Source organism: Saprolegnia diclina, assembly GCF_000281045.1.
Source record: "Saprolegnia diclina VS20 unplaced genomic scaffold supercont1.2, whole genome shotgun sequence".
Taxonomy (NCBI): domain Eukaryota; phylum Oomycota; class Saprolegniomycetes; order Saprolegniales; family Saprolegniaceae; genus Saprolegnia; species Saprolegnia diclina.
In genome coordinates, this window is record NW_008246069.1 from 1,052,694 (window position 1) to 1,080,146 (window position 27,453).

Sequence of the window (27,453 nt, forward strand, 5' to 3'; positions counted from 1 at the left end):
GCGTACTCGATGGACGTGAGCTCGCCGAGGAGCAAACGCCGCATGTACGAAGGGTAGATGCTCGTGTTGGACTCGGCGCTCGCGTACGTCTTGGCCACGACCGACGTGGGCGCGAGAAGATCGAGCGAGCCATTGGCTTGCGTGGATAAGAACTGGTTGACGAGGTCGACGAGAAAAGCTTGGTGGCCCGACACGTTGTAGCCGGCCCACCACAGGTCGTTGGCGAAGCTGGGCTGGAGCAACTGCAGGTACCGGACGCCGGCGGCGAGCGACGCGATAACGTAGACAAGACTTGCGCCTGCAACAAGGCGCTGGCGCGTGGTCACGACGTGCAGTGGCAGCACTGGCCCGGCGAGGCGGACGCTGCCCGTCCCCACCTGGGGCCCAACGCGGCTCATTATCGGTTATAACCGGTGCGCCGTTTCATAGTGGCCTTTCTAGCAGCAGACAAAACCTTCCACCTTTGCGTCCACCAAGAGCGCTAGCATTGCAGGTGGTAAGCAGAGGCATCTCCCGTATTGGCTAGCAATGTCACACAGTGCGTTATGACACACGCGCGTCAATGTTTTGTCATTAGAAATCGTACAAGTCTTCTTCACGCTTCGCGTCGACGGCCTTGGCATCGTCGAGCTTGGCGGCGTCGGCGACCGTCCCCGGTTGGTGTTTTGGGCTGTCGGGTGCAAGCCAGGCGGAAATCTCGGTCTTGAGCGCTTCGTCCGGCACGAGTTGCCCGAGGCCGAGCGGCTCGCCCGTTACGGGGCACCGGCTGCCATAGTTGTTGAACCATTTTTCAACCACCTAGAGCCATCTCAAAATACGACTTTCAAACGCACAATATGCCGTGTACCTTGCGCTCAAAGACGTGGCCGTACGGCGATTTCAGAGGGTCCTGGAGCAGCTTTTTCGTGATCGCGCACCGGAATTCCGTCGGCACATCCTCGTCACTCGGTGTTTTGCGTCCTTTGGCGCTCTTCTTCTTCTTGGTCTTGACGGGCGGGTCGTCTGCGACTTGTGTGGCATCCGGGCGGCGGTCCGTCTCGGGTGGCATGCTCAGTCGCTGGAGCGCCGGGAGGTCCCCAAGCAGCGCGAAATCTTCCTTCCGAGAGAGCGGCACGATGGGCACATGTGGCTTTTCCTTTGGCGGTGACGACGACGACGCGCTCGGGGGATTTGACGCCGGTGGTTTCTTCGGACTCGCAGCTTGGGCCTCGCCGACGTCGTCCAGCATTGTCTTGATCTCCATCGAGATGGTGAGCTGGGCCGCGATCGCACCCCGCGACGTCTTCACAAGCACGTCGGCGCCATGCACCACCAGCGTCTAGCTCCCTCGACTCGACATCTCTGCCATTATATTGAGCAAACACGTACGCGCACGATCTCGCTGCGGTTGTGATAGGCGGCTTCATGCAAAGCTGTCCAGTGCAGCGCGTTGACCGCGTTCATATCAACGCCGTGGTCGAGAAGCAGCTAGTACAGGTCATAGCGCACCGTATTCGCAACAAGGGAATACCTTGACGACGTCGACGTGGCCTTGCCGCGCCGCTTCGCCAAGTGGCGTCTGTCCCGCAAACGGGCAAAGTGCAAACTCGGGGCAGACCGCGGTTGGATCGGCGCCTACATATAGGTATAAGATCGTAGTGCTGGTGAAAACGTAGGTCGTACCAGCTCGCAAGAGCTCCTTGGCAATCGAAACGAAACCGCGATGGCACGCTTCGTGCAGTGGGCTCCAACTAACCGAGTTGGTCGCGTTGACATTCGACTTGGCCTTGATGAGCTTGAGTGCGAGCACTTCGATGCCATAGGCGCCTAAGCCAATAGCGATTACGTCCTAGCGTCCACAGGGAGTTGGAGGTTACAGGCAATGTGAAGGGGCGTAAAGCCTGCCGAGAAGGACCCAGGGCCGCGCGTCGTCTTGGTGGCAAGCACAGTCGCGGTCTTCTCGCGGTCCATCTCGAGCATCGCCTTCAAGATTACCTTGCCTGCGTCGACCGTGTTGAGCGTATGGCAGCTCGCGTGCAGTGGCGTCCAGCCGTCTTCGTTGGGCGAAAAGAGCCGTGCTCGGTCCAGCACCACGCGGTCATCGGCGACGTTGACCACGAGGTACTTGTCGACGTCGGTCTCGTCGATATCGGGCTCGGCGTCGATCACGGGTGACGCCGCGGCGTCGTCGGCCTTCTTCTCAACGACGCGCGCGACGCCGTCGCTCCCAATGAGCATGATGGTTGCACCTTGAGGCTTGGCGGTCCGGTAGCGCTTCTTGCCCACGTGAAAGTCATACAGGCGGTACATGTCTACACTAATGGTCCGTGCATGCTGCTGCATGGTCGACGTACCTGGGAAGCGGATGTAGCGCGGGTCAATACCCTGGAACATGGCTTCGCCGATGAGCATCGTGCACGCGATCATCTGCCCGAGGTCGCCGTTCGTCGAGATGCCACCGCCCATGGCTGCCGTTTGCTCACTGCGCCGTTTCAAGCTCTTTTCGAGATCTTGACTTTGCACCAAATCCAACTTAACAACGACACGCTCCATACTCCGAGAGCGCAACTTAACGCAACACACCACAGTCATCCATGATCAACGCTTCTATTTTGCATGCATCGCGTAAGCGTAGCCAGCGCCAAGAGCCCGTTGCTCAACCGTAACTTCGCGGCAGCGACTGGTCTCCTTCTGGCACGACGCAATGAGCTGGCAACATGAGCGAGAACCTGAACGACGCCACCTTGTGCCACTGCAAGGTCCGTTGGCTATGGCACAGCTCGACAGAGTCCAAGGCCTGCCTGCTCGTGGTGGCGCGGCGGCAAGTACCCAGGCGCCAAGCTAAAGGAAGGCGGGCCTATGGCGCAGTACTCCGGCAACGACGAGCTGTGGCCGCGCCGTCATGTGCAAGCACTTATGCAACACGCGACAGCGTGGGACCAGTTGTTGCAGTTGGCGCCACCAGCTGCTACGACGGATGCACCGGATCGCGTCACGCACCAAGTTCACGATCGACCGACCATATATCGACGTTCATCGGTCGCCAATGTTCCTCTTCATCGCTCGCGTCTGCCATAGTCTACTGACGACGGCAAGCAGCCTCTTCACTCGCACCAGCCCCGCCTCGGTGGCTTTTCTCCAAGACTCTGCCGTTCCTAGCCGGCGACTAGGCTAGATTCCTAAACCGCCTTTGGCCTCTGCCTCCCATACTCTTCATGTAGCCCATTTACGATTTATACATTGACGCTCTTGGCGTCAGCAGCGCTCGGGGTGGAGTTAATGGTTTGTCAAGTCAACTTGTTGCATCAACACGGATGGCGACCGCCCGTTCAACGTGCGGTCCGGATTGGCCAATCGCGACGCGAGATTCCGGATCCGGATACGAGAGCGCCAATCAGAAGCCGAGGAATCCGTGGGGCGTTGAAGTTTTGGATTTCACTGACGCTCATTTCGAGATTCGCCGCCAGCCCGATGGTCCTTGCTGCTGCCCGCTTGACGCGCCGCCTGGCGCCCCGCGCGACCCGCGCCTTCGCTTCGAAGGAGACGCCAAAGCTCAAGAGCGCGGACGAGGCCGCGTCGGGCGTGAGCTACACGCGCGGGCTCTTCCTCGGCGTCAACAACGCCAAGCTCGCGTTCCCGTACCCCAAGCTCTCGGAAGACGAGGTCGCGACGCTCCAGATGCTCGTCGACCCGGTCATCAAGACGTTCGAGACGATCGATGGCCGCAAGATTGACGAGACCAAGACGATCCCGGCCGAGACCATGGACAACCTCAAGGAACTCGGCCTCTTTGGCCTCCAGATCCCGGAAGAGCTCAACGGCCTCGGCCTCAGCAACACGGGCTACGCGCGCGTGTGCGAAGAGCTCATTGACGGCTCGATCGCGGTCACGCTCATGGCGCACCAGTCGATCGGTCTCAAGGGCATTCTGCTCAACGGCAACGACGCGCAAAAGGAGAAGTACCTTCCGAAGCTCGCGACCGGCGAGCAAATGGCCGCGTTTGTGCTCACCGAGCCGAGCTCGGGCTCGGACGCGCAGTCGATCCAGACGCGCGCGGTCCTCTCGGAAGACAAGACGCACTTCATCCTGAACGGCGGCAAGATTTGGATCTCGAACGGCGGCTGGGCCGAGGTCATGACGGTCTTTGCCCAGACCAACGTCGGTGGCAAGGACAAGGTGACTGCGTTCATCGTCGAGCGTGCGTTTGGCGGCGTCACGAGCGGCCCGCCCGAGGACAAGCTCGGTATCCGCGGCTCCAACACGTGCCAAGTGTTCTTTGACAACGTCAAGATCCCTGTCGAGAACGTGCTCGGTGGCGGCGCCGACGGCAAGACCGGCGGTATCGCAGGCGTCGGCCACGGCTTCAAGGTGGCCATGAACATCCTCAACAACGGTCGGTTTGGTATCGGCGCGGCGTCCGGCGGCAACCTCCGCCGTGTCATCAACATGGCGGCCGAGCATGCGACGACGCGCAAGCAGTTTGGCTCGACGCTCTCGTCGTTTGGCCTTATCAAGGAGAAGTTTGGCAACCTTGCGCTGCAGACGTATGCGATTGAGAGCATGGCGTACATGACGACCGGTATGATTGACCGCGGCGACCCGTTCTGCGAGATCGAAGCCGCCATGTGCAAGGTGTACGGCTCGGAGGCCGCCTTCAACGGCATCAACGAAGCCATCCAGGTCATGGGCGGCACGGGCTTCATGAAGGACTGGCCGTTTGAGCGCTACATGCGCGACGCGCGGATTCTGTCGATTTTCGAGGGCACCAACGAGATCTTGCGCATGTTGATCGCGCTCTCGGGCGTCAAGACGGCCGGCGAGCGCCTCTCGGTGGTCGGCAGCCTCTTCCAGAACCCGTTCCAGGACCCGGCTGCGATTGCGTCCGAGATCTCGGACCGCGTCCAGAAGAAGCTCAACCTCAAGAAGACGCCGCTGGAAGGGGTGCACCCCAACTTGAAGGCGTCGGCCGAGCTCCTCCAGGCGCGGACCGCCGAGTTTGGTGACATCATTGAGACGTTGCTGCGCAAGCACGGCAAGAACATTATTCACGAGCAGCTCCAGATGAAGCGCGTCGCCGATGCGGCCATTCAGCTGTTTGCGATGACGGCGACCATCTCGCGTGCGACGACGGCGCTCAACGAGAAGACGCCGACCGCCGCCCACGAGCAGGCGCTTGCGTCGCTCTTTGCCGAGTACGCCAGCGACAAGATTCTGGTCGAGCTCCGCGCGATCCGCACGCACAAGAAGAAGGACGAGCGTCTCTGCGCGATTGCCGACCAAATGTTTACCGAAGTCAAGTACATTCCGTCGCACCCGACCGGCGTCAACTCGCAGTAAGCACAACAAGCAGTAATATTAGTTGAGTGTGGTTTCCTTGTCCTCAGAGCACCAGTCGAGACGTCGACGTCTATGGCCCCCGTCCTACTGCATCGCCGTGATCGGTGTGTCTTGGCCTATTGCGACGCTGTCGAGCTCGATGCAGACGGTGGTCGCTGCGACAGTCGACTCTAAATGGCTTTGGAAGCGACGTCTGGACTCGGTATCGCTACGGGACTGGGTCTGGCGAGCCGTCAGGAGTACTGCTACGATGCAGCCGCACCGTAAACCCCAAGCTCACCAGTGATGAGCTAGGATTAGCCCAGGCTGGGATTAGCTGGTGCGGTGAGTCACCACACCGGCTAAAGTTGCGTGCTTGTAGCCACACATCCAAACCGAGGGTTGACAAACGCCAAGGTCGCCCGAATGGCTAGTGACACCAGGATGGACGACGCGGGATCAACCGAAGGCGACAGCGTTGAAGAGCCCACAAACGACTATTTTGCTGTCTAAACACTTAGGATGTGGGTCCTAATTTGAGTTTGCCAAATGAAAAGGTCATGACTTTGCACTCTTGCAGATCGACATCGTCGTCGAGACTGGGTGGATGGGGCTTGACCTTGGACATGAGTCGTCCATGTGCTTGTTTTGAGTTGGCCTGAAAGATGCTGCGTCGATTCTCTTGTAGTGCGTCCAGACGTTCCTGCAAGACCTGGGACGTTGTTCGCTCCTCATGCATCTTGTCGGCCACGGGACGGGATGCCGGTTGCCGCGGTGTCATGCTGGTTGTCGGTGCCAAAATCTCTTGGATCACGTGGGTGGCTTTACGCGGCGACGCTCGCCCAATGCCGATCGGCTTGATCGGACCTCCTTTGGGCAGCACGGTGCGCTTGGGTTCGTGCGGTCTGGGGCTCCGACTCGACGTAGATGCATTGGTGGGCGCAGGTTTCGGACACTCGGTCGTCGCCGCAATCTCTATCTCGGACGCCACGTCCGTGTAAATGTTGTCGATCAACGCAATGTGGTCGCGGTTGGTGCTCGACGCGGTCACCATCTCGGTCGCCTACAGCCTTGTCAGCATGCCGCGTCGATGCTTTTAGAGCACACACCAGCAGGAACCGGTCGCAGAACCGCTGCGCATCGATCGTGTCGTCGCCCTATCCGCAGACAATGTGTCCATATTTATTCGTGTGGAAAGGCTGCAAGAGACTGCGAAAAGGAGATCTTCGACCGCTTCGGGCGTCCATGCCATTGACGCTTTGAAGCGGCTCTTCCGCTGCACGGTGTTGCCCATTTGCTTGGCGATGCAGATACTCATGACGTGGCACTTGTGCCGGTCCAGCACCGCGTTGTTCGCGCCGGCGCTGAGGTCAAACAGCTCCGTGAGGCGCGTGTGCACCTCGGCGGCCGCGAGCGCCTTGAGATCCATCTTGGACGACCCCCCCATCGTACCGAGGAGGACGCGCTGGGTGCCCTGTCGCCGCGCTCGTATCGACTGCTTGCGCGACCGCGCATGGAGGCCGTACACTGCATGTAAACTATCGCGCTACGACCAACAAAGCCATGGTATCCGCGTGTAGGTGTCGCTATACCTTGTTGCTCAAGCGGGCTGGCTTGTCAATCAGTGCTGCGTCGAGCCGTGACATTTTTGTGTGCCACGAGCCTTTCTGCGTCGATGGCTCTGAGAGTGCGGCGTGCAGCTGTGCGAGCTGGAGCGCTTCGTACTCGCGGTCACTCCCGACAGCCACGTACGGCCCGGACGGTTCAAACCCGGAAAAGACGTTGAGAAGGATGTCGACGCCGAGCTCCGAGTGCATGTCGACGCGGGGTGGTAACGTCGAGACGAACGCGTCGATCTTGCGCAGCGAGTCGGCGCGGCCACCGCCTTGTATCCGAGGAATCATGGCGCTAAGAATTTTGGCAGGTATCGTTCGCAACGTCGGTTTTTGTTGCTATTGTCGGATCCTGCACCCGAGAAAATCCTGCACGATAAGATTGACGTGAACTATAGTGAACGGGATATATAGTTGAAGGCGCCATTCATATAATCGATGTGCAAGGTGCGCTTGCGCCGTCTGCATAAAGCATGAATGCATTCGCGATACCTATATTGTCGATGGGTCTCTCCCATTTTTGATCTGGCCAAAGCTTAGACGTCGGCGCCAACGTTAGGTTTTCGCGCCAAATTGACCCGACGCTATAAATAGAACGCGCATTTCTCAAAACTGTCTTTTGATGACGTCATTTTGAGTCTTGATGAGACGTATTGGAGAAATAAAGTTCAATATCCGACACTTTAATCCAACCGCGGATTTTGTGAAACAGAGTGTCATACAGAGTCTTGGTCGCGGTCTGCGAGCATGGTTCGACTCGAGTGCATTGCCAAGCAATGTGTCCTTTGCATCCCGCTGACCTCGCAGCCCTTTGCTAAAGTCCACTCCACGCGAAACGCGTGTGTTCAGTTGGCCGGCTCCGTTGGTTCCCAGACACCTGCCAGAATCCACGCCACATCCCAGGAACACTCGTTACTTACAAGGAGCGTCCTGCGTATAAAATACATCTATTTTTATTTTGCATACAATAATAAAGTATACCTGTATTAAATACGCAAACGAGGCCTTTCGGCTCAGTCCTAATTAGGACCCATTCCACATCGCCCGAACCTAGATATACAAGGTGGCATTTTTGGATTTGCGCCCGTCGAGCCGACCTACTCGTGCTAACGTTACCATGTCTGCGCCGCCGATGACCCCCGTGACGACCGACTACGCGGCCATCGTTGACGCCAAGGAGAAGGCTGGTAGCCCGGCGCCTGGTGCCTACAAGCCCGTCTTCCTCGGCATCTCGGCGCGCGACCTCGTCTTGATCCCGTGCCTCCTGGTCTTCTTCTACGCGGTCGTCGCCAGCTTCTTTAGCCTCCTCTTGCACGCCGTCGTGCAAACGCAAAACTCGAACGCGGCGCTCTGGATGTTCTTTGGCATCTTTGTCCTCGCGCTCATCATGGCCACCTTCTTCCTCAACGTCTCGGCGGCGAAGAAGTCGGAGCCGGAAAAGGCCGACGCATAAGCCGCTCGCTGCAATACACTACTACTTTATTCTAGCTCAATTGCATTGCGCTTGCAAAGCCATCGCGGATGCAGGGATCCGCCGCGGCCATCGCATCTCGCATGGGCACGCATTGGGAGTTGGCGCAGACGCTGGACAGGCCGCGCGTGACAGAGCCACTCTTCACCTCAATGACACGCATGGTTTTGCTTTGACGTGTCGACTGCACAAAGCACACTACTACTAGCTCCTCTGGAACACTAATTTCTAGCTCTCATCAACGTCGCTGCGGATAACGAACCCGACGCTCGATGGCTGGCAGCCATGACCAAGGTACCAGGACGCCATGCCCATAGCCACTTACTTGGTCGCTAGCTTCGTGCAGGCAAGCATGGCTACACCTCGCAGCGTCGAAATCGGGCGACGTCCAAGTCGTTTTCAGAGCACAAGGTACGAACCGTGGCATGGCGCACCTCGAGCTCGCCACCAACAGCTCGCTACCCAGAGCTACCCAGAGCTACCCAGAGCTACCGACCTCGCGCTGCCGACAGCTAGCGACCTCGCGCTGTCTAGAGCTAGCGACCAGTCGGTGGCCGGTTGCTCGCCAACCGCCGGCTCTTCCCCATCAAGATGGCGGGTCGCGTCTATTTTTACGGGCTAAAAATAGCCTTCGAAAAAGCACCGTTCGCCATTTTGCCTTTCATTTCGAATTTGGCTCGCCGCCAGCACATCCAGCATGTCGACCGAAGCCGCTGCCAACGACGTCGCGTCGGACGTCAAGGTCGAGATCGAGCCCGAGGGGGCCAAGCCGACAGAGGCCGCCACGCTCGACGTCAAGGTCGAGATCCAGCCCGAGACGACCAAGCCGACAGACGCCAAGGCAAGCAAGAGCGACCAAAAGGTCGCACCGACCAAGGACTACCGCGCGCCGGATGCGCGTCCCGACTACCACGTCGTGTGCTGCGAGAATTCGTGGGGCGACATCTTCTTCATTCCGTTCCAGACAATTCTGCTCTACGGCTTTATGATTGGGTACTCGATCCTCATCGTCCAAGGCACGTACATGTCGACCATCTCCCAAGCGGCGCTGTGGATTTACTTTTTCGCATGGGCGGCGGGCGTTGTGTACCTCAGCGTGACGATTGCGACGGCCGACTGGGAAACGAGCCTCAAGTCGAAGCTTGCAACCAAGATGGCGGCCGAAGAAGGCGCTGCCATCGAGTAGACGCATCACAGCTTATTAGATATATATGAACCTACCCCTTTTCAAACCTTGAGCTCGGCTACCGCTGCCATGGCCACAAGAGCACGTCAAGAACAACAATCCAATTACGATATATGGGAATAAATACACGTACAGCGACGACCAGAGAGACAGCACCACCAACAAGAACGACGAACATCGGCGTCATCACGCGGACGTCGCTGCATCGCGGCGCCACGGTGCGACCGTCTTTGGGCAGCCCATGAGCTCTTCGACGCGCTTGTGCTTGGCGACGTGACCCTTGTACGACGTCGGGCTTGGCGCTGGCACAAGCGGGATCATCTCGGTGCATAACTGCGACGCCAAGGCGGTCTGCGCCGCAGTCCAGCGGTGGGCCTCGGTCGCATCAAACACGGTGAAGGCCAACGGCGCAGCGGTGCTCGGGCGAGCTCGAACCGCGTTCAAGTGGTCCAAGAGCGCCTTGCAGTCGGGCGTCATGGCGCATCGCGCTCGCGTTGGCAGCGCGTGCGGCGTGGCCCAGTGCAGAAACTGGCCCTGGTGCAACACCTTGGGCGACGTTATGGGTGCCGGCATTTGCAACGCAAAGCTGCCCGTGTTGCCCAAGGTGCGATTGCCCGCACTCCAGTCGCCGTCGCTCGTTGTGACCGTCGAGGCCGAGAGCGTCGTCTCGAGCGCATCTTCCACGTAGTCGTACTTGGCGTTGTAGAGCGCATGGCCGCGCAGCAGCTTCTTCGTCTTCAGCAGCTTGCGCGGGCTCCCGACGAGCATGCGCGGGCGGGGGCTGCTCGGTGCGCACGCCATCCTGCCTTCGTGGTCGCTTGAAATCTTGGCGACTTGTTCGAATTTTGGCTCCGGGCCGTGCGATTCGCCGAAAAATAGACAAGTATCCGCGAATCAGAAGCGTCCATTTTAGTTGGCGTGCGGTCCCGCCCATAACGAAGCGCCAATCACATGCCTGTCCGCTTTTATTTCAGCCAATCAAATGCGATGCATGCAAGGTGCGTTTTGGAAGCACCGGTTGGCTTCGATGGAAGAGGTCGTGCCGCCATCGTCGCGTCCTCTGTTTCACAGACTCACCGACTAAAGACCAACTAAAGACCGACTAAAGACCGACCAAGGTATGCTGCACTTGGTGCGCGTCCTGTGCGCAGTAGGGCAGAGATCCAACAGGTCTCTGCTTCGGCAACAGCAACAGACGATCCAGAGAACTGTCAAAACTTCCTAGTATCAGGGGAGTAGCAAGGGGTAGGGTTGGGTCTCGCGTGCAAATGGAAAATTCGTCACCGTTCACGAGACTGCCTGTCGGAGTGGCTTGTCGCATAGTCTACTTCGTACACAACAGACTCGTTCCAAATTTCATATCTCTACGCTTCATGTTTCAGCTTCTTGGACGGCGACGACTCGTCGATCGAGCGCTTGCGCTTCGGTGACGCGTCCTCGGTCATCGCTTCGTTGACGTGGTCTTTGCCGTCGTCGTCCGAGTCCTAATCCACTCTCCGCCACCCATGCACTTCATCGACTGTTGAAGTACCTGCGTCATCGCATCGTCTTCGTCGTACGGGTTGAGCAGCATGTGGGCGAGGTCCGTGCGCTTCGCAGGCGTCGCATCCGTCTTGACGCTGCTGTCGTCGTCCATGACTGCGAGCATATCTAGAATCGCAAATATATCCCTCAATACCATCGTCCGTCCTCTCCATCAGTCGTCGTACCCTTGCCCTTTTGGTCCTTTGCCCGGCGGTTCGAAAACCAGTTTTTGAGCTGGCGCTTTGTGATCGCCGACGTCTCGTCTTCGCTGAGAATGTTCATCTGGTCTTGGAGCTCGTCAAACACGCTTGCTTCAGGGCGTGGCGAGGCGTCGTACGCCGCATGGAGGACCTGCAGCTGCTTGTCGCTAAAGATGCGGCCTTGGACCTTGCTCTTCCGGGCCGTGCTCACGGGTGCTGGCGGCTTTTCTTCGTCGAGTGGCAGCTCGTCGCCCTACACAATACACATTCGAGGGTTGATGGTGTGAGAACCGGCGGGCAAAGTACCTCGCTGTCATCTTCATCCATGGGCTTGACGTCGCCGGCCGCGAGCGCTTCCGTGAGCGCATTCGGTGCATGGCCCGCGGCCTTGCGCTTGTAAAACCAACAGCGCAGTTGCTTGTAGTCGGACGACGACTCGCCCGAGACCTTGTTCATCTTCATGCGCAGCTTGAGGAGCTGGTCCTTGTCAGGTGCGTCGTTGAGGTTGTATGCTTTCTCGAGGAGACGGAGCTGCGCCACGTTGAATTTGGCCCGGACAATCTTGGTCGGCGCGGCTTCTTTCACCTCGGACGGTGTCGTGTCGACCTAATCGATTGAGATTCCGATTCAGATGCTCGACTCGATTTACCAGAGCCGGCATCGCGTTCGGGTCGTCGGCCGCCGCAATCACGGCTTGGATCGTATCCGAGAGCTTGGTCGCGAGTTTGACGAGTTCCTTGTTCTCTTGGTGCGACTTGGCCACGAGCTTGAGCTGGCGGTCGAGGCGAGTGTCGACGAGCACTTGGGCCGGAATGTCCACCGACTAGACGACAATATATGTTGTACAACTTGTCAACATCCAGCACGTGGTACGTACAAGAAGGAGCTCGAGAATGTCAATGCAGGCTTCGGCCGGCGCGTCTTCTTCGACGAGCTTGAGCAGCTTGAACTTGAGGTCCGTGACCTCGTCCTTTGTGAGCGGGTGCGACCCGAGCGCCTTGCCGTTGTAAAAGAGCCGGTCGCGCGCCGCCTGCATCGCCTTGGCCCGGATCTCCTTGACCTCTTCCTCGCTACATTGACTCGACTATGCGACATGTTGTTATTTGACATCGACGCGATACCTCAAGCCTTGTTCGCGCGCGAGTCGGCAGGCCTTGCGCACCGATGCGACATGGTCCATGCGCAGCCGCTGCTTGGACTTGGTGGCGGGCGCCGGCGCCTTGCGCTTCGCCACTTCGGGCGCGGCGTCAGGCTCGGCCGCCTACGATCACGATTCGTGAAATATGAGCAAAAATGAGCAAAAAGGAGCAAAAATGTACCGGGAACGTGGCCGACGCCGACGGTTCTAGCGCGAGCTGCTCGGCCTCCTCGACAATCTCCATCGCGCCCGCGCTCGTTTCGCGCATCTTGGCGACGCGTGCTTCGAGCACCTCCTTGGCTTCGTCAATGTACGCGGCCCGGAGCTTCTTGATGTCTTCGTTGTCGAGGTTGGACGTATCTTCGTCCTTCATCTTGAGGCGCATGTAGTCAAGGCGCTCCTTGGCGCGTCGGTTGTCGAACCAGATGCGGATCTGCTTGACTGCAATGCCTTCGGGCTGCAGCTCAGGATCCGCGTACTGGGCTGCGTTGATGATGCGGTACATGGCCTGGATCTCGCTCGACTCGGGCCGCGACGACTTGCTATACCACTCTTCAAGCTTTTGGATCTGCGCCGACGAGTAGAGGCGCGACGCGCCGCCGCCCGTCTTGACCTTGAGCTTGGCCTTCGCGGCTTCCTTGGCTTCTTTCTCGAGGTTCTTCATCTCGAGGTTGGGCGGAAACTTGACGTCTTTGATAAAGTCGACCTCGGTTTGCACCGATTGGTATTGGACCGTATACAGGGCCGACTCGAGCGTCGAGAGACCTGCGAGCACCTTGCGCAGCAACACTGCCGACGGTGTTGCTTCGTCGTCGTGGGCCGTCGTGGCAAAGTGGCCTTCGACGTCGCCCTTGAGGCTCTGGGCCATGTGCAGCATCTCTTCGCTCTTCTCGATGATCATCGCATTGAACTTTTTACCGGCCTTGAGCGCCACGTCGACAAGCCGCGCGTACTTGGCGTCGTTGGTCGACGTCGCGGCAGCCGGCGACGGCGCTTTCGTCGGTGTCGTCGCACCCTTGGAACGCGCATTGCCCTTGGCACTAGATCGACGATAGGACATGATGAAGAGCGAGGGCTAGCTACCCTTTCCGAGCGGTCTTGGGCATCGGCGTCATCTTCTTGATCGGCTCGCAGTCGGGGCAGAACCACTTTTTCGCGTGGTTGGTCGTAATGAGCTTGGCGTACTTTTGCCGAAAGCACGTCGTGTGGAAGCGAACGTGGCACTGGGCGCACACGAGCGCTCGCTTGGCGTTCAACGTGTCTTCGTGGCACACTTCGCAGATCGTCGACGTCGCCTTGTCCTACAATGCATCCGTGTTCTGCAAGGTTCGCTGCATGGTTGTGGGAGGTACCTTGTCAAGCGCCCGCGACGGGTCCGTCCGCGCCGAGGCTTCCTGTTGCAAGAGGAGTTGCTCGAGCTCGTCTTCGTCGTCGCGCATCTCGTCGTCGGACGGCGGCTGGCTCTCACCGTGGCTTGCCTCATCATCGTCGTCGTCGTCGCTGGACTCGGAGCCTTCGCTCATGGCCTTGGCTTTCACGAGACTCGCGAGCAAGCTCGTGCCCGTCGTGATCGAGACCGGCAGCTTGGCCGCATCGTCGCCGGCGGTGGTCGGGTCCATCATGCGCAGCGGCGGGAGGCTGCCCGTGAATGCAGACGGCAGCAGCGATGGCGCCTGGTACGGCGGCGGCCGCTCGTCGTCGCTCGAGGAGCTCATGCTGCGAATCCGGTGGTTCGAGGCAAAAGTCAAAATAAAACTTCCATTGCCATTGCCATATTAACGACGCCGGCATACAAACATCAAATGAACTCTCATCGACCAACATGCAGCTAATATGGCGTGCCTATGGACCTCGAAGTCTACCTTCGAGTGTCACTTGCGATTTGTATGGGATCGAGGCGAAGTTCGAAGCGACAGCCGCGCGTGGGGTTTCTTTTAGAATGCGTGGTGAGTAATGGAAGGTCAATGGAGCCAAGTTGACTGAACATGGGCGACAGACGACGACGAACGCGCCGACGCCAACGTGCATGGCCTATGCCCAAGGGTTCTACCTACCTCGTAGGGCCGCTCGGCGCGCGCGCGACGGCCACCGCGCCGGCGAAATGAACAAAACGTCTCGCGGCGGCTGTGACAACGGCGCGAAGTGCGGTCAATAATATACTGGAAAAGCGAACGATGATGTGGCGGTGACTGTGGGTGATAGCGACACGGGCAAGACGACGACGGTATAGCCGACGCATGCCGCCTCGATGCATCCTAGTGTCGTGGCGAAACATGGTACTATAATAGTATTATCATCTTCCAAATAAGTTCTCCGCCAGGATGGAGGATGGCGCCGTCGATAACACAGCTGCACATGAGGTGGATCGGCCGGCAGTACATGGTACTTTTGCTGGTGTACATACGAAAGCGAGACTCTTCCTCGGGAGAAGGAACACGGTGATGTGTATTGAAATGCGGACGTTTACTCTACGCGCTGAGGTCCATGGTCGTGCCTTGGTTGAGCGTGTTGACAAGCTCGACGGTCTGGTTGTAGACGACGAACCCACCGGGCGCGTCACCCGACGGAGTCGTTCGCGCTGCGGTCGTCGTCTCGGTGGCGCCGTAGTTGTCGAGGTACGTCCCGTACGCAAAGTCGGCCACGTAGAGAAAGAGCACGAGGATCATGCGTGTGCCTTTCGAGATCGGGTACCCAGCGTGCCGCAGCGGGCCGGCAAACGCGACCGCGTGCCCGACGCCGGCGTCCACCACCTGGTCGAGCGCTTCGAACCACGTGCCGCCACCGACAAAGGTGTCGTTGAGCGTGATGACGACGCTCGTGACGCTCGTGTCGTTGTGCTCGGGGAGACTCAGCGACCCGTCGCGCTCAGCGTCGTAGCGCACGATAAAGGCATCGTGCACGCGGCACCGACTCTGTTGCGTCACGGCATCGAACATGCTCGACCCATCGGCGAGGACTGGAAAGCACGTCGCCAAGAACGGGTACACGCGCGTTGCGAGCAGAGTACGGAGCCACGGGCGCAGCGCTGCAATGTCTTCGACCGCCACGTCGGTCGTCTTGACGCTCGAGTGCCGCACCGTGCCCCAGACACCGCCAAGGACAGCCTCGTGGTGCGCATGCACGAGCGCAAGCACATTTTCGCACTCGCTGCGTGTCAGAAGCGGCAATTGTGAGCGAAACACGAGCCGGCCGGCTTGTGCGGTGGCATCAAAGATAGCGTGGGCAGGAGTCGGCGCCGCTTCGAACCCTTGCACTGCAAACGGCGGTAGCGCGCCGTCGCCAACGAGATTCGGCAATAGCTCTTCATGGACCGCTGCTTCGTCCCAGCACTGGCGCTTGCGGCGCTGCCGCGCAAGGACGGGGCATGACGGGATCGCTCGACTGCCATCGCTCCAGAGCTTGTAGGCGCGCGTATGGTCGTCGCCGTGGATCTTGACCCAGCCTGCAAGATGGTAGGCGTCGGCGGCCGTGTCAACGTCGCACGCCGCTGCGTCTTTGGCAAAGATTTCGGTCACGGCCACGCACAGCGCGAGCGCGTCGTTGTAGTGACCGGCCTTGAATTGCAGTCGCCCGAGCGCGAGGAGCAGCGACGGGTCGTCAGGGAAGTACATGTCGATGGCGCTGGAGAGAACGTCGATGGCTTCGTAGCGCCGGTGCAGGCCCTCGAGCGCGGTCGCGTAGCAAAGGTAGATCTCGCGCTCCGAGATGGACGGGTCCTCGAGCCACGTCTCCTGGAGCAGCATCGCTTGGCAGACCGCGACCGTTGTTGCATGCTTTTTGCGCGTCTTGATGGCGTCGACCTCGTCGGCCGACTTGCCAGCGTACAGCGTCGCCTCGTACGCCTCGAGCATCGCATCCGAGTCGGTGGCGGCGTCCATTGCTTCGTGATTGATACAAAAACACGCTTCAAGCACCGTGGTAGTGTTGTCACGCTACTTCAGGAGACACACTATTTCCGTGTTACAAAAGGTGGCACACGCCGCAAACGACATGTGGGCGAGACTTGTTGGGTGGGGAAGCCACGGGGAGCTTTGGACGCTTTGGAGTTGCCGTCGTACTACGAAGTGTGGCCTCGAGACATGGTCCTATGTCAGCCGTTGCAGTCGGTATCGGCGTCAGCATGCAAAAAATGCTCTGCCAAGCCTTCTTCATGCACGGAAGCAGTCGCGGCCATGGCGATAGGCTAGACCGAGTGATAGATGAAGATGCCGGCCGAATCTCGTCGGCCCACATTCGACGGCCTCGTTCTCATTCGAGCATCTTGTGGAAATTGAGGAACACCAAGCGCGGCTGGAACGCGCGTTCTCGCAGCCACGCCGGCAGCTGCCAGTTGATAGGCAGCTACCGGATGGTCCTTTAGCCGTCGCGGCCCGCTTGCACAAGCTCTAGACTCTGACTAGCGGTAGGCGAGAGCGGAATAGAGTTATTCGTTTGCACCAGCCACGCTGCGTCGTTGCAGTCGCGGTGCACGTGGTGGAGCCAACCCATTTTTGACCTGGTCAACCCGGCGCTGGAGAAGCACGCTTGCTGATCCTCGTCAAGAAGTGGTCTCAGGACGGTGGTAGCTTGCGATGATCGCATGCATTGCACGAGCTCGGACGGGCCAGTCCCAGTCTGTATTTATGGGACCTGGCTTGGCGCTGCTAAATTCGGCATACGATCCCGAATTTAGCAACGATGTGCTGAATGCAATCGGCCAATACATACACTATTTGAATGATTTAAAATGGTGTACGCTGGAGCTGGCCAATCCGGCGCCGCGCCCCAAAGACATGCACGTCATTGGATACATTACTCACGCTTTATGGCCAATCGACGCGGTGATCGTTGCTGATTGGTGCGTGGGTGCAAATCCCATTTTGCCCAATCAGGCAAAAGATTGCTCCGACTTGGTGTTTGGGGCGACAATAGCAGCAGCATGAAGATGCTCCGCGAAGCCCGCGCGTCCATTGAGCTCTACGAGGACGACGACAGCGAGTTCAACCCGCTGCTCTCGCCCGCGCCCATCTCCAAGGACGAGCTGCGCCACGTCTTTGCCCTTGGCATCCCGCTCGTACGCGCCATGCCCTGCGCGTCCCTCATCCTGCCCTTAGGTCGTTGTGCACTTTCTCGAGTTTGTGCCAAACACGCTCAATGGCATGCTTCTCGGCCATCTCTGTACAGCGCCAGCTTGGGCTCGCTATGGCCTCATGCATTGTGTAGCCACCGCCGCCGACGAGACCCAAGTGTACCTCGCGGCCGGCGGCCTGAGCAACCTCTACTACACGGTGTTTGCCTATGGCCTCGTCTTTGGCGTCTGCACCGCCATGGACGCGCTTTGCGCCCAAGCGTACGGGAAGGGCATGAAGGACGACATTGGCTATGTGCTTCAGACCGCCGTCATGTGCGCGCTCTGTGTGTTTGTACCGCTTGCGCTTATGCTCGGATTTGCCGGCACCTTTCTCGAGTGGATGGGCCAGTCGCCCGAGGTCCGCATTGCGTTTGTATGAGAGTATCAACTTGATACGGTTGGGTCTAGATTGCGCGCGTCGCGCAATCGCTCACGCGCTGGATGATCCTCGAGCTGCCGTGGAGCTTTGCGTACGAGATCCTCAAACGCGTGCTCCAAGGCCAAAACATTGTGCTGCCCATCGTGTTTGCCATTGGATTCGCCAACGTGGTCAACGTCGCAACGTCATATGGGCTCATGTACCACACGTCAATGGTACGTGGTCGTAGCGAGCAAACCTTCCGTCTCACGTCGCGTGAGTAGGGCTACATGGGCTCGGCCATCTCCTTTGCGTTGGTGTTTGCTACTGCTGCACTCGCGCTCGTGCCCGCGGTGCGTAATCTCGGCGCGTATGCACGTAGCTGATGCGCACTAGGTGCGCAAGCTACCGCACGTCCCGTTTCAAGAGCGCTGGGCGATGTCCGAGGTGCTGCACCGGCTTCCGTACTTTATTTCGCTCAGGTAGACGCCTCTTTCTTGCGACTCGACGCATGTGGTGTCGACTAGTCTCAACGGCTGGGGCATGTTTGTGTTTGAGTTTGTCGCTGTTGCGCTCACCTCCTTCCTCGCCGGCGGGCTCCCACATGCCAACGTGGCCATGAGCGCCAACAACATTTACATGGGCTTCCGCACGCTCTTCTCGATGGTCTTCTTGGGCATCGGCATGGCCGCGTACACTGTCGTCCACTCGTGTCCACGCCTTCTCACTGCCTCTCTAGATCGATTCGCGTCGGGAATGCCCTTGGCGGGAATCTTCCGTGCCGGGCCAAGATTGCCGCGTGGCAAACCGTCGGGCTTGCGGTCACATGGGCGCTGCTCACGATGCTGGCCATGTGTGTCGTGGGCCCGTACTATACAACGAGCTACACGCGCGACCCGGCCATCTACGAGTCGGTTTCTGTCGTGTCATAGTGCCACGTCACATGATCCATGGGTAGGGTTGCAAAGGACCTGTTCTGGATCACAGCGCCGTTTCAGATTCCGATGGGAATCTGGGCAACGATCCAAGGTGTCTTTCGTGGCAGCGGTATACCATGTCATATACTATGAACTAGTGTATGCAATGAATGTAGGCAAACCGGACAAGGGCATTTGGGTCAATTTGGTGGCGTTCTTGGTCGTGGGCGTCCCGCTCGGCCGCTTTCTCGCTGTCTCGTGCGGCCTCGGGATCGTCGGGCTCTGGCTCGGCGTCTGCACCGGCTTTTCAATGTGTGCAGTCTATGGCCTTGTGTGGCTCTACCACGTCGAATGGAACGACTTGGTGCTTGAAGTCGACGCCAAGTTGCTTGCCTAGTTGGTATAAGACACGCTTCTTATCTTTTGTTGTGTCTACGAGGAGAGCCCGGGACGGCGCGGACAGGGTCGTGTTTGGCCGGGCTCTAGTTGCAACGTTGGGTTGGCCTTGCTTGACACTGCATTCGATTCTGTCGACCGTTGGATAGAGCACTCGCTTCATTAGACGCGTCCGAGCGCTCGTACCATCTCCCGCCGTTGAAATCGAACTTAATCGGGCAATCCTTCACGGTGGACGCAAAATACGAACTTAGCGGAAACAATCGCGCGATCGTCAGCCCATTCCAGGATGTGCAACTTTGGCAAAGCAGCGTGTGCATTCTTCGGGCAAGAAGGACGTCAGACGATAGGCTTCTTCTCGTGGCTTCAATCACAGACCACCCGTGCAGTGGCGTGCGAGATGCCAGTGTCGAGGTGATGCAGCACCAAAACTGACACGGCGACGTAGTCGCAACGAGACTCTCCGGAACCGTTTTGCTCTCGATGTAGATTTTCGACCCAAGTGGCTGACAGAGATAAGGTTTGCTGGGACGGCTTGGATATTGGGTCCCGCGATCTTGATATCCGAGGTGGGACGCGAAGCGCAACGATGCTTGTTGGGAAGTCAACTTGCATCGATTCGAACGTCATGCGATGGAGCGGAACGCTGATGGGGCGTGTTCGCATCGTCGATCGAGGTAGAGATGCTACTGTCAATGACACCAGGCGGTTCGATAATTGCACAAGTTGTGAGAATGCGAGTGACCCCACTTGCGTTATACTTGACCTCTCTCCGAACCGGTGTCCACACCTCAATCGCGCTAGCTATTGAGCGAGAGCAAACTCGTACTTTGGGTATCGGACCACATTACTAGGTACCAGGTAGCAGCAAGACCCTGGTTGGTAGGTGTACCGGGTCCTAGGTGTACACTGTATTGGATCTGTGGGGCGGTCGCAGAGTAGCCGCACTGTCAGTCGCACGTTCGATGAGGGGTCTCTGTCGATAGCGACTTGAATGCGGATGATAGGACAAGCAGGCCGAAGCGAAGTAACATCAACGTCGCAAGCCGCCGCTGAGTACAACAATCGGATCAGCAAATTGCGTTGATGACGGGTGCCGACTCTACTTGCGCTGGAATCCCAACTGCTATTGTCTATAGCTTTCGATACACCTAGCGCCGCTAGTAGCGATGACAAAGAAGTTATGTATGAGTGATGAGAGATCTAGTCAAGGACTACACGACAGCTTGCGCGATACATGCGAGCAGCGTGTGAGGCATCTGATGTCGACTGGCGCACGTCGAAATGAAACGCTGCTTGGATTGGCTACCGAGCGGTCACGTCGTATGTGATTGGCCCATTTAATGGCTTTTGCACCAATGGCCTTCGCGTTTCACATTGCCGAGTCTTTGCAAGTGATATGGCCCGCCGACCAAATGCAAAGGCGGAACGGTGACCCAACTTAATGGCGCACAGATGGTCGGGGCCGGCGACTTGCTGGATACTGCGTTCGTTAGGATGCATCACAGCCCTCACTCTTCAATTGACTACCAGTCGACAGCCATGAAGCCAAGCCTGGCACTCGCACTGGCCGCCACCGCCATCACGACCACGTCGGCGGCCATCTGCAAGGGCATCGCGCCCTACTCGTACACGGCCGCAGTCCAGGCCAATGCGCAGTTTGCGCCTGCGATCGACGAGCTCAAAAAGTACGCGGTCGCGACGTGGTACACGGACAACGGCGGCGACTCGATCGACGCGCTCTTGGCCGCTTGTCCCAACGACACGCCCGTCATCATCGTGTACGGTCTGCCCGGGAAGGACTGCGCGTCGGGCTGGTCGGGCGGCGGCAACAACAAGAACACTGACCAGTACAAGGCGTGGGCCCAAAAGCTGGCCGACAAGGTCGGCAACCGCAAGGTCATTTACATTCTCGAGCCGGACGCCATCGGCCTCCTCTCCAACAACAACTGCGCCGTCCAGAACGGGTACGCTGGCAACCTCGTCGCCGGCAAGAACATCCTGGCTGCGAACAGCAATGCGCAGATCTACGCAGACGTCGCCGGCTGGTCCACGCAGGCCAACGCAGTCCAGGCCCTCAAGAACCTCGGCAAGCTCTCCGGTATCGCGATCAACACGTCTAACTACAAGAGCACGAACGAGATGGTCCAAGCCTGCCAGTCGTACTCGAGCCAGACCGGCGGTCTCCACTGCATCATTGACACGTCGCGCAACTTTAACGGGTCGCCGCAGAACGAGTGGTGCAACGCGCGGTCGGGTGGCATTGGCGCACCACCGACAGACAATACGGGCAACCCGCTCGTCGACTACTTCCTCTGGCTCAAGGTCCCCGGCGAGTCGGACGGGCAGTGCTACGGCCAGTCAAGCGATGCGATGGTCGGGCCGGGCGCCGGGCAGTTCTTTCCCGATGGCTTCAAATCTCTCTGGGACCAAGGCTACTTTGTGTCGAAGGGCGCGGCCAAGATCGGCCAAGCCCCGGCCCCAGCGCCGGCCCCTGCACCGATTAACAGCCAGTGCGCTACCAAGGCCAACTGGGACTACTCTGGGAACGACCTCTACAGCTTCGGCGTCCAAGGCAGCACGAACGACCAAGTGAACAAGTGCTGCGCGTCGTGCCAGAGCGACAACAACTGCAAGGCGTTCACGGTGGCCTACAACAACTGCTACCTCAAGCACTCGACGGGCAACGGCGGCACGAGCCACAGCAGCGGTATCGCTGGCACCAAGAGCGGTGGCGGGTCGAGCGGTGGCTCCTGCGGTGCGACCGAGGCCAACACCGACTACTACGGCAATGACATCACCCGGTACGCAGTCAGCGGCGACGCCAACAACCAAGCCAGCTACTGCTGCGACAAGTGCTCGGCAACGAGCGGCTGCGCGGGCTACACGATCAACGGCGGCTTCTGCTACATGAAGAGCCAGATGGCCAACAAGTTTTGGAGCGCGACGGCAGTCTCGGCGACCCGGTCCGGCGCTGGTGCATCATCGTGCGGAGCAACCGAAGCCAATACCGACTACTACGGCAACGACATGAGCCGGTTCCCGGTGAGCGGCGATGCCAACAGCCAGGTAAGCGACTGCTGTGGCAAGTGCTCGGCGACCAGTGGCTGCGCGGGCTTCACGATCAACGGTGGCTTCTGCTACATCAAGAGCAAGCTCGAAAACAAATTTTGGAGTGGGACGGCGGTCTCGGGCCGTCGGGCGTCTTCGCGCCTCCGCCGTGTTTAACACGTTTAGTGTCTGTGAATAATACTATCTTCCGTTCTTTGTGAGTACACAGCTGAAAGACCTTGATTAGTTGAGAATTGAAATTTGTACTAGAATGTAAACGAAAGAGAAATAACGTTAGATAACATCACATATTTGCATGCTAGATGAGTGTTGAACACTTCAGTCGGAGCTCGTCCACGATACTAGAATACGAGAATTCGAACGATGCCCTTAATCTGCTGCATCATCAGCGTGCTCACATGTATCGTGCTATGAGCCCGATGGAGTGTCGCGACTCACACTTCGTACTTCGCGGCTGCATGCTAGTTGCTTGATCTACAGGTGTCCCACGAAACCCGAGAACCCTATCCCTAAAGAGGGGTTCAAGCGTGACGCGACGCAATGACTCGAGAGCTGCTCTCAGGAACCCGATTGAAGCCCTAGCCCTCGACGATCAAGTCGCACACAACGCTTTCCAGTACAAACTATGTTAGTAGTGCTTTTAGCGACGGCATGCATACACATACATGTAGAAACGACGAGAGGGGCTCGTTACTTAGGCGCGGCGGAGGCGGCGGGTCGTGTCGTCGTCGTCGTACGTCTCGTCGTCCTCGTCGTCGTCGGTGGTCGTCGATTCGAGGCTTTCGTAGTCGCTCTTGGGCTCCGAGCTGGGGCGGCACTGGTAGTAGTACTCGTTGTACTTGACGCAGCGAGCGCCGTCGACGCACTGGGTATCACCCTTGTAGTTGGTGCCACCGCACTGGTAGTAGAGAGCAACCTTGCCGTTGGACGGCTTGTCGGTGGGCTTAGTCGACGGCTTGGTGGTCGGCTTGGTCGTCGGCTTGGTGGTCGGCTTGGTGGTCGGCTTATCGGTAGGGTACTCGGGCGTCGGAGCGGGCGTCGGGGCCTTCGTCGACGGGTTAGGCTTGTTGGTGGACGGGTTCGGCTTGTTGGTCGACGGACTCGGGCTCACCGTCGACGGACTCGGACCCGCACTGCCAATCGCGACACAGTTCTCTATCAACACAAGTATCAGCCATCGAATCTTCATGCAACAAGGACATAGTGTCGACGTACTGTAAGCTTGCCACTGCGGCGTGTGGAGCGCCATCCAGAGCATCGTGAGCTGCTTGGCACCCGAACACTTGGACGTGTCGATGGGCATCGAGCCGTCCGGAATGTTCTTGGCGCAGTCGTCATTGTAGTAGAGGCGCGTCTCGTCGCACCAAAGCTCACACGGACCCTAGTCACAGACGTGTGTGAGGTTTTTTTTCATAAAAATAGCATACCTCGTGCGACGGCGTAAAGCCCTCGTTGTCGCCGTGGCGCCACTTGACGATGCTCGGCAGCGGCTGCGGGTTGGCCGCGTCGACCTTGGTGATGCCGCACTGGCCGCACTGTGCGCTCGTGTCCCACGCATCCAGGAACGCCTTGAGCGTCTTGTACTTGCTCGCCTTGAAGTTGGCCGCAAACTGCGCGGCGTTGTAGCCCGGGTCCTGGTTGTACGCCGAGCCGGGGAGCGACGTGGGGCCATCGATCGTGCCGCAGAAGCGCGTCGGGTCGCTGTTGGGCTCAATGAACGTCGGCTTGGGGTCAAAGAGGCCGCCGTGGGCCGCCACTTGCGACGCCAGCAGCGCCAGACCAACAAGAGTAGGAGAGACCATGGTGTCGAGAACGAGGCGAGTTGGAAAATGAGAGACGATCGCAGCGTTCTTGCATCGCCGAGACGAGTGCTTTGCGTGATCGCAGGTGGCGTCGTTGTGGCGCGATCGAACACGGTTCCGTTCGTCAAGGTATAGTGAGTCACGTGGGACAGCAGGACGAAATGTGTGGTCGAGACGGCCACGAGATGGCCATCTGTTTGCGTGTAACGTGGAGGAGTCGAGATTGCAGGACGACGTTCGTTGCATGGTATGCACAGTACATGGAGGTGCGCGCACAAACCATTCTCATGTTGCACTTGCCGTGTGTTTTATGTGATAAATCTTAGGGACTAGGAATCTTAGGTGACGAGATCGAATCCGAGATTGGTTCTGCCAGTATGTACGGTAGTCCCGAACGATCAAGACCAGAAGAAGCATTGGACGACTGGTTGTCTCTGGCTGGTTCTCGAAAACAGAATAATATCTAGTGTAGTCGCTTCGGCGCCAAGAGAAGCGCGGCGCGCCTGCTTTTGGCTATCTTTTGCGAGCTGAGGCTAGCCAGTGTATTTTGTGACGCAGCCGGCGGCGCAGCGCGTCGCTGTAAGACGAGCTCATCTTGGCCACCGAGATGTCGCTTGACTGACTCTAGAGTGTGATGGAATTTGCTGCTCGTAGTGCTGGACCATCCGAATGAGTGAGCTCAAGCTGAACAGCGGTGATCCCGGTCAAAAAAAGTAGACCGCCTTGCTATTGGGTTTGGTGTTGAGCTTTCGGCATATTTTTGGTGCAGCTATAATTGGATTCCGTGTTATTCATGGACCAGACGATGTCAAGAGTCCATCGTCGGTGGCTGTTCGACCGGCGAGTGGTCCACCGAGAAGCGGCCGCAGCGTCGCCTTCAACAAATGGTCTGTTGCGACGAGTCTCTTATTTGCCGTAAACGCCGCCATCATGTATACAAGTGTCGTCCGTGAACCGCTTGCTCACATGCGCTAGGCCAATGAAGGCCTACATCTCTGAGCCACTTCCGTGGATGACCAATGTGCGAACTGACTGGACTGCCGAGTGCGCTGTGAACACAACTGCATGCAAGGAGCGCATCTTGATGCTCGGTCGCAACCAGAGCCAGCACCTTCGTCCAGGAGGTGCGTTCGCATACGGACCAGCCTTTGATGTCACCCGCCAAACGGTCCTCCTTGATCCGCACAGCCCGACCCCGCTTCTTTTGCGGATGCCTCTCTCGCAGTACTTTTCGGTGGCGCTGCGGCGTGATACGATGGCCTTAGACAATGGGGCGCTGGCCGTCAACGACTTTGGCAGTGTCTTGGTGTCTCGCTTCCTTCGCATTCCCGTAGCGTATACGGCGTTTTGGGCCGTCAATACGACGACGGGAAGCGTCGAGATGTATGGCGCAATGCAGCTACCCCTATTCACCGTCGCTTTTGGTGCTCTCAAGTTTGGTATGCGCGCGGTCATGACTACGTACATTGTGTGGCTCATGTAGTATCAGTACTATCGCACCTACCTTCATTTACGGCGAAATCTCGTCGCCTTCGGTTTGTATGGCGGGTCAACGTACGAGATTCTCGTGGGCGACCCAACGAGCGTCGTGCTGCTCAACCCATTTGTCACGTGTGCATTCTTGCTCGACACGTTGTTTTCAGTCGACTACCTCTGCCGCTGCATGATCCGAGTTTGCCAAGTTTACGACCTAGTCGCTTTTGGCCTCGCTACGCTCTACCTCTCGCGGACTATTTGGTTTGCGTATGCTGCCCTCGGCGTCTCCTCGGCGCTACTCAAGAGGGTGCGCCGCGTGCAGTTTAGTGCTCTCGACACGACGTCGGTGGCCCTAGTAGTCTCGCTGCTCGCAGGGCCTTTGACGTACCTCCAGTCGCAGACGCTGGCCTTTATCGACTTATACTTTTACGCGGGATCCAACCTTCCCGGTGTCCCCGACGACTCGATAGAGTCTGCCGTTCTCTGCGTCATTTACATTGCGACGATCGGACTCTTGCCTGTAGCAGTGGGTCTGCTGCTTCCGCATTTGCGTCGACTCGCCAACGCGCCGGCGTCGATACCCTTTGACATAAAAGCTCGGTGCATGCTACTACTGGCGACGCTCCCTGTCTGCAAGCAACGCTCTCGACACCAAAGAGCCTCCAGCCATCTTGGGACGATGGAGGCTGGGGGTACCTTTCATCAGCTCATGCTTCAGCAGCCTCTGTACTGACGCCACTTGTGTCTGAGCCAACGAAGCGCCGACTGCTATGTTATCGTGGACTCGTCGCCGCCGCGCCGCGTGTGCTTGACGCTGCTGGCGTTCATGGATCTTCCTGTTGTGCCCACGGCGCATCCGACTGTTGTTGGCACGATCCAAGTAGACATCAATAGCGGTGGGCATGCGGTGTACCAAGGCAGCCGTGCTTCTCCTTGGGTCCAGTAGCCTTGCGGTGTGGCCAATGCCCCAACTACTAAGACCATACATCTTCAATGCAACGTTATCGACGTTTACACGTCTCGTCTTCATCATGGTACGGTTGAAGCGAGTCGCTTTCGATATAATTCCGTTGGTCAACCGAAGCGCCATACCTCGTCATCATCGACCCTCACAACGCGTGACGCAGCAGGGCGGCAGCTCACCGTCCACCAATATCATTTATAACCCGACATAACACCTGTCGAGATTGTCTTAACGTTATCAGGCTAATTGTCAGGACATTATGGGACATACAACCTACGAGAGAGGTGGGCAAAACCTCCGAGCGGAGGGAGAAAGCCCCTAACCTCAGTGCGAAAACAGCCCATAAAAGGGGCTGGATAAAACCACTCGAACGAAAAGTGACACAGATGTGTCATCTTCGCGTCGGCTGACGAGCCTCTGGAGTTGCTCTTCTGACACAAATGAACCAAGAGTACACATGACGCATGACCGTTACCAGCAATGTTTATCAAACACATTTATCTATAGACGACTAGACAGCTCGACGCTTAGACACGGCGGAGACGGCGGGTCGTGTCATCATCCTCGTCGTTGTCCTCCGTCGTCGTCGTTTCGAGACTGCCATACTCGACCGCGGGCCGGCACTGGAAAAAGTACTCTGTGATTTCGCCGCAGTGGTAGCCGTCGACGCAAGTCGTGGCTCCGATAAAGTCCTTGCCGCCGCACTGCATGTAGGCCGCGACCTTGTCGCTCGTGCCCTCCGAGTCGGGGCGGCACTGGAAGTAGAACGGGTTGTACTTGACGCAGTGAGCGCCCTCGACGCACTCGGTGTCGCCCTTGTAGTTGGAGCCGCCGCACTGGTAGTAGAGAGCAACCTTGCCGTTGGACGGCTTGTCGGTTGGCGCGTCCGTCGGGTACTCGGGGTCCGACGTGGGTTGCGCCGTCGGCTTGG

General features: G+C 58.3%; 15 protein-coding genes across 15 annotated transcripts in view; 7 read left to right on the forward strand and 8 right to left on the reverse strand.

Annotated features, from left to right (window-relative positions):
- The window catches only part of SDRG_00961 (hypothetical protein), a gene marked incomplete at both ends in the record, with an annotated part of 753 nt that extends 355 nt beyond the window's left edge, over positions 1-398 (reverse strand). The window contains one exon of the mRNA XM_008606468.1: positions 7-398. Coding sequence (XP_008604690.1) covers positions 7-398 — 392 coding nt within the window. The remainder of the gene's footprint in view (positions 1-6) is intronic.
- A 118-nt stretch (positions 399-516) lies between these two features.
- On the reverse strand, positions 517-2,487 carry SDRG_00962 (hypothetical protein). The gene is made up of 7 exons (XM_008606469.1): positions 2,334-2,487; positions 1,857-2,291; positions 1,663-1,806; positions 1,511-1,614; positions 1,369-1,467; positions 848-1,318; positions 517-798 (listed from the first exon to the last, which is right to left on the reverse strand). Exons 1-7 carry the CDS (start codon positions 2,443-2,445, stop codon positions 574-576), a joined length of 1,590 nt encoding a protein of 529 aa, XP_008604691.1. The 5' UTR covers positions 2,446-2,487; the 3' UTR covers positions 517-573.
- Positions 2,488-3,436: 949 nt separating this feature from the next.
- On the forward strand, positions 3,437-5,401 carry SDRG_00963 (acyl-CoA dehydrogenase). Its single transcript, XM_008606470.1, has one exon. The coding sequence runs from the start codon at positions 3,451-3,453 to the stop codon at positions 5,314-5,316; it is 1,866 nt and encodes a 621-aa protein (XP_008604692.1). The 5' UTR covers positions 3,437-3,450; the 3' UTR covers positions 5,317-5,401.
- Positions 5,402-5,778: 377 nt separating this feature from the next.
- SDRG_00964 (hypothetical protein) lies at positions 5,779-7,244 on the reverse strand. The gene is made up of 4 exons (XM_008606471.1): positions 6,888-7,244; positions 6,506-6,841; positions 6,405-6,452; positions 5,779-6,358 (listed from the first exon to the last, which is right to left on the reverse strand). The coding sequence occupies exons 1-4, from the start codon at positions 7,197-7,199 to the stop codon at positions 5,813-5,815; spliced, it is 1,242 nt and encodes a 413-aa protein (XP_008604693.1). The 5' UTR covers positions 7,200-7,244; the 3' UTR covers positions 5,779-5,812.
- A 707-nt stretch (positions 7,245-7,951) lies between these two features.
- On the forward strand, positions 7,952-8,401 carry SDRG_00965 (hypothetical protein). The gene has a single exon (XM_008606472.1). It carries the CDS (start codon positions 8,026-8,028, stop codon positions 8,359-8,361), a length of 336 nt encoding a protein of 111 aa, XP_008604694.1. The 5' UTR covers positions 7,952-8,025; the 3' UTR covers positions 8,362-8,401.
- Positions 8,402-9,076: 675 nt separating this feature from the next.
- Positions 9,077-9,565, forward strand: SDRG_00966 (hypothetical protein; the record flags this gene model as incomplete). The annotated part of the gene is made up of 1 exon (XM_008606473.1): positions 9,077-9,565. One exon carries the CDS (start codon positions 9,077-9,079, stop codon positions 9,563-9,565), a length of 489 nt encoding a protein of 162 aa, XP_008604695.1.
- An 82-nt stretch (positions 9,566-9,647) lies between these two features.
- SDRG_00967 (hypothetical protein) lies at positions 9,648-10,394 on the reverse strand. Its single transcript, XM_008606474.1, has one exon. It carries the CDS (start codon positions 10,364-10,366, stop codon positions 9,752-9,754), a length of 615 nt encoding a protein of 204 aa, XP_008604696.1. The 5' UTR covers positions 10,367-10,394; the 3' UTR covers positions 9,648-9,751.
- A 349-nt stretch (positions 10,395-10,743) lies between these two features.
- SDRG_00968 (hypothetical protein) lies at positions 10,744-14,574 on the reverse strand. Its single transcript, XM_008606475.1, has 10 exons — positions 13,780-14,574; positions 13,511-13,728; positions 12,609-13,467; positions 12,411-12,550; positions 12,167-12,359; positions 11,939-12,112; positions 11,596-11,895; positions 11,275-11,542; positions 11,097-11,215; positions 10,744-11,049 (listed from the first exon to the last, which is right to left on the reverse strand). The coding sequence occupies exons 1-10, from the start codon at positions 14,140-14,142 to the stop codon at positions 10,930-10,932; spliced, it is 2,754 nt and encodes a 917-aa protein (XP_008604697.1). The 5' UTR covers positions 14,143-14,574; the 3' UTR covers positions 10,744-10,929.
- Positions 14,575-14,834: 260 nt separating this feature from the next.
- SDRG_00969 (hypothetical protein) lies at positions 14,835-16,713 on the reverse strand. Its single transcript, XM_008606476.1, has one exon. It carries the CDS (start codon positions 16,303-16,305, stop codon positions 14,896-14,898), a length of 1,410 nt encoding a protein of 469 aa, XP_008604698.1. The 5' UTR covers positions 16,306-16,713; the 3' UTR covers positions 14,835-14,895.
- A 574-nt stretch (positions 16,714-17,287) lies between these two features.
- On the forward strand, positions 17,288-19,236 carry SDRG_00970 (hypothetical protein). The gene is made up of 10 exons (XM_008606477.1): positions 17,288-17,480; positions 17,521-17,584; positions 17,630-17,895; positions 17,946-18,131; positions 18,180-18,248; positions 18,292-18,377; positions 18,423-18,587; positions 18,635-18,805; positions 18,854-18,942; positions 18,989-19,236. The coding sequence occupies exons 1-10, from the start codon at positions 17,346-17,348 to the stop codon at positions 19,207-19,209; spliced, it is 1,452 nt and encodes a 483-aa protein (XP_008604699.1). The 5' UTR covers positions 17,288-17,345; the 3' UTR covers positions 19,210-19,236.
- Positions 19,237-20,643: 1,407 nt separating this feature from the next.
- On the forward strand, positions 20,644-22,487 carry SDRG_00971 (hypothetical protein). Its single transcript, XM_008606478.1, has one exon. The coding sequence runs from the start codon at positions 20,664-20,666 to the stop codon at positions 22,434-22,436; it is 1,773 nt and encodes a 590-aa protein (XP_008604700.1). The 5' UTR covers positions 20,644-20,663; the 3' UTR covers positions 22,437-22,487.
- Positions 22,488-22,880: 393 nt separating this feature from the next.
- On the reverse strand, positions 22,881-24,236 carry SDRG_00972 (hypothetical protein). Its single transcript, XM_008606479.1, has 3 exons — positions 23,708-24,236; positions 23,496-23,661; positions 22,881-23,435 (listed from the first exon to the last, which is right to left on the reverse strand). The coding sequence occupies exons 1-3, from the start codon at positions 24,080-24,082 to the stop codon at positions 22,975-22,977; spliced, it is 1,002 nt and encodes a 333-aa protein (XP_008604701.1). The 5' UTR covers positions 24,083-24,236; the 3' UTR covers positions 22,881-22,974.
- An 825-nt stretch (positions 24,237-25,061) lies between these two features.
- On the forward strand, positions 25,062-25,733 carry SDRG_00973 (hypothetical protein; the record flags this gene model as incomplete). The annotated part of the gene is made up of 1 exon (XM_008606480.1): positions 25,062-25,733. The coding sequence occupies one exon, from the start codon at positions 25,062-25,064 to the stop codon at positions 25,563-25,565; it is 504 nt and encodes a 167-aa protein (XP_008604702.1). The 3' UTR covers positions 25,566-25,733.
- Positions 25,734-25,784: 51 nt separating this feature from the next.
- Positions 25,785-26,554, forward strand: SDRG_00974 (hypothetical protein; the record flags this gene model as incomplete). The annotated part of the gene is made up of 1 exon (XM_008606481.1): positions 25,785-26,554. A coding segment is annotated over one exon (507 nt), but the record flags the coding sequence as incomplete, so codon positions are not given.
- Positions 26,555-26,987: 433 nt separating this feature from the next.
- Positions 26,988-27,434, reverse strand: SDRG_00975 (hypothetical protein). Its single transcript, XM_008606482.1, has one exon. It carries the CDS (start codon positions 27,230-27,232, stop codon positions 27,050-27,052), a length of 183 nt encoding a protein of 60 aa, XP_008604704.1. The 5' UTR covers positions 27,233-27,434; the 3' UTR covers positions 26,988-27,049.
- Between the last annotated feature and the right edge of the window lie 19 nt (positions 27,435-27,453).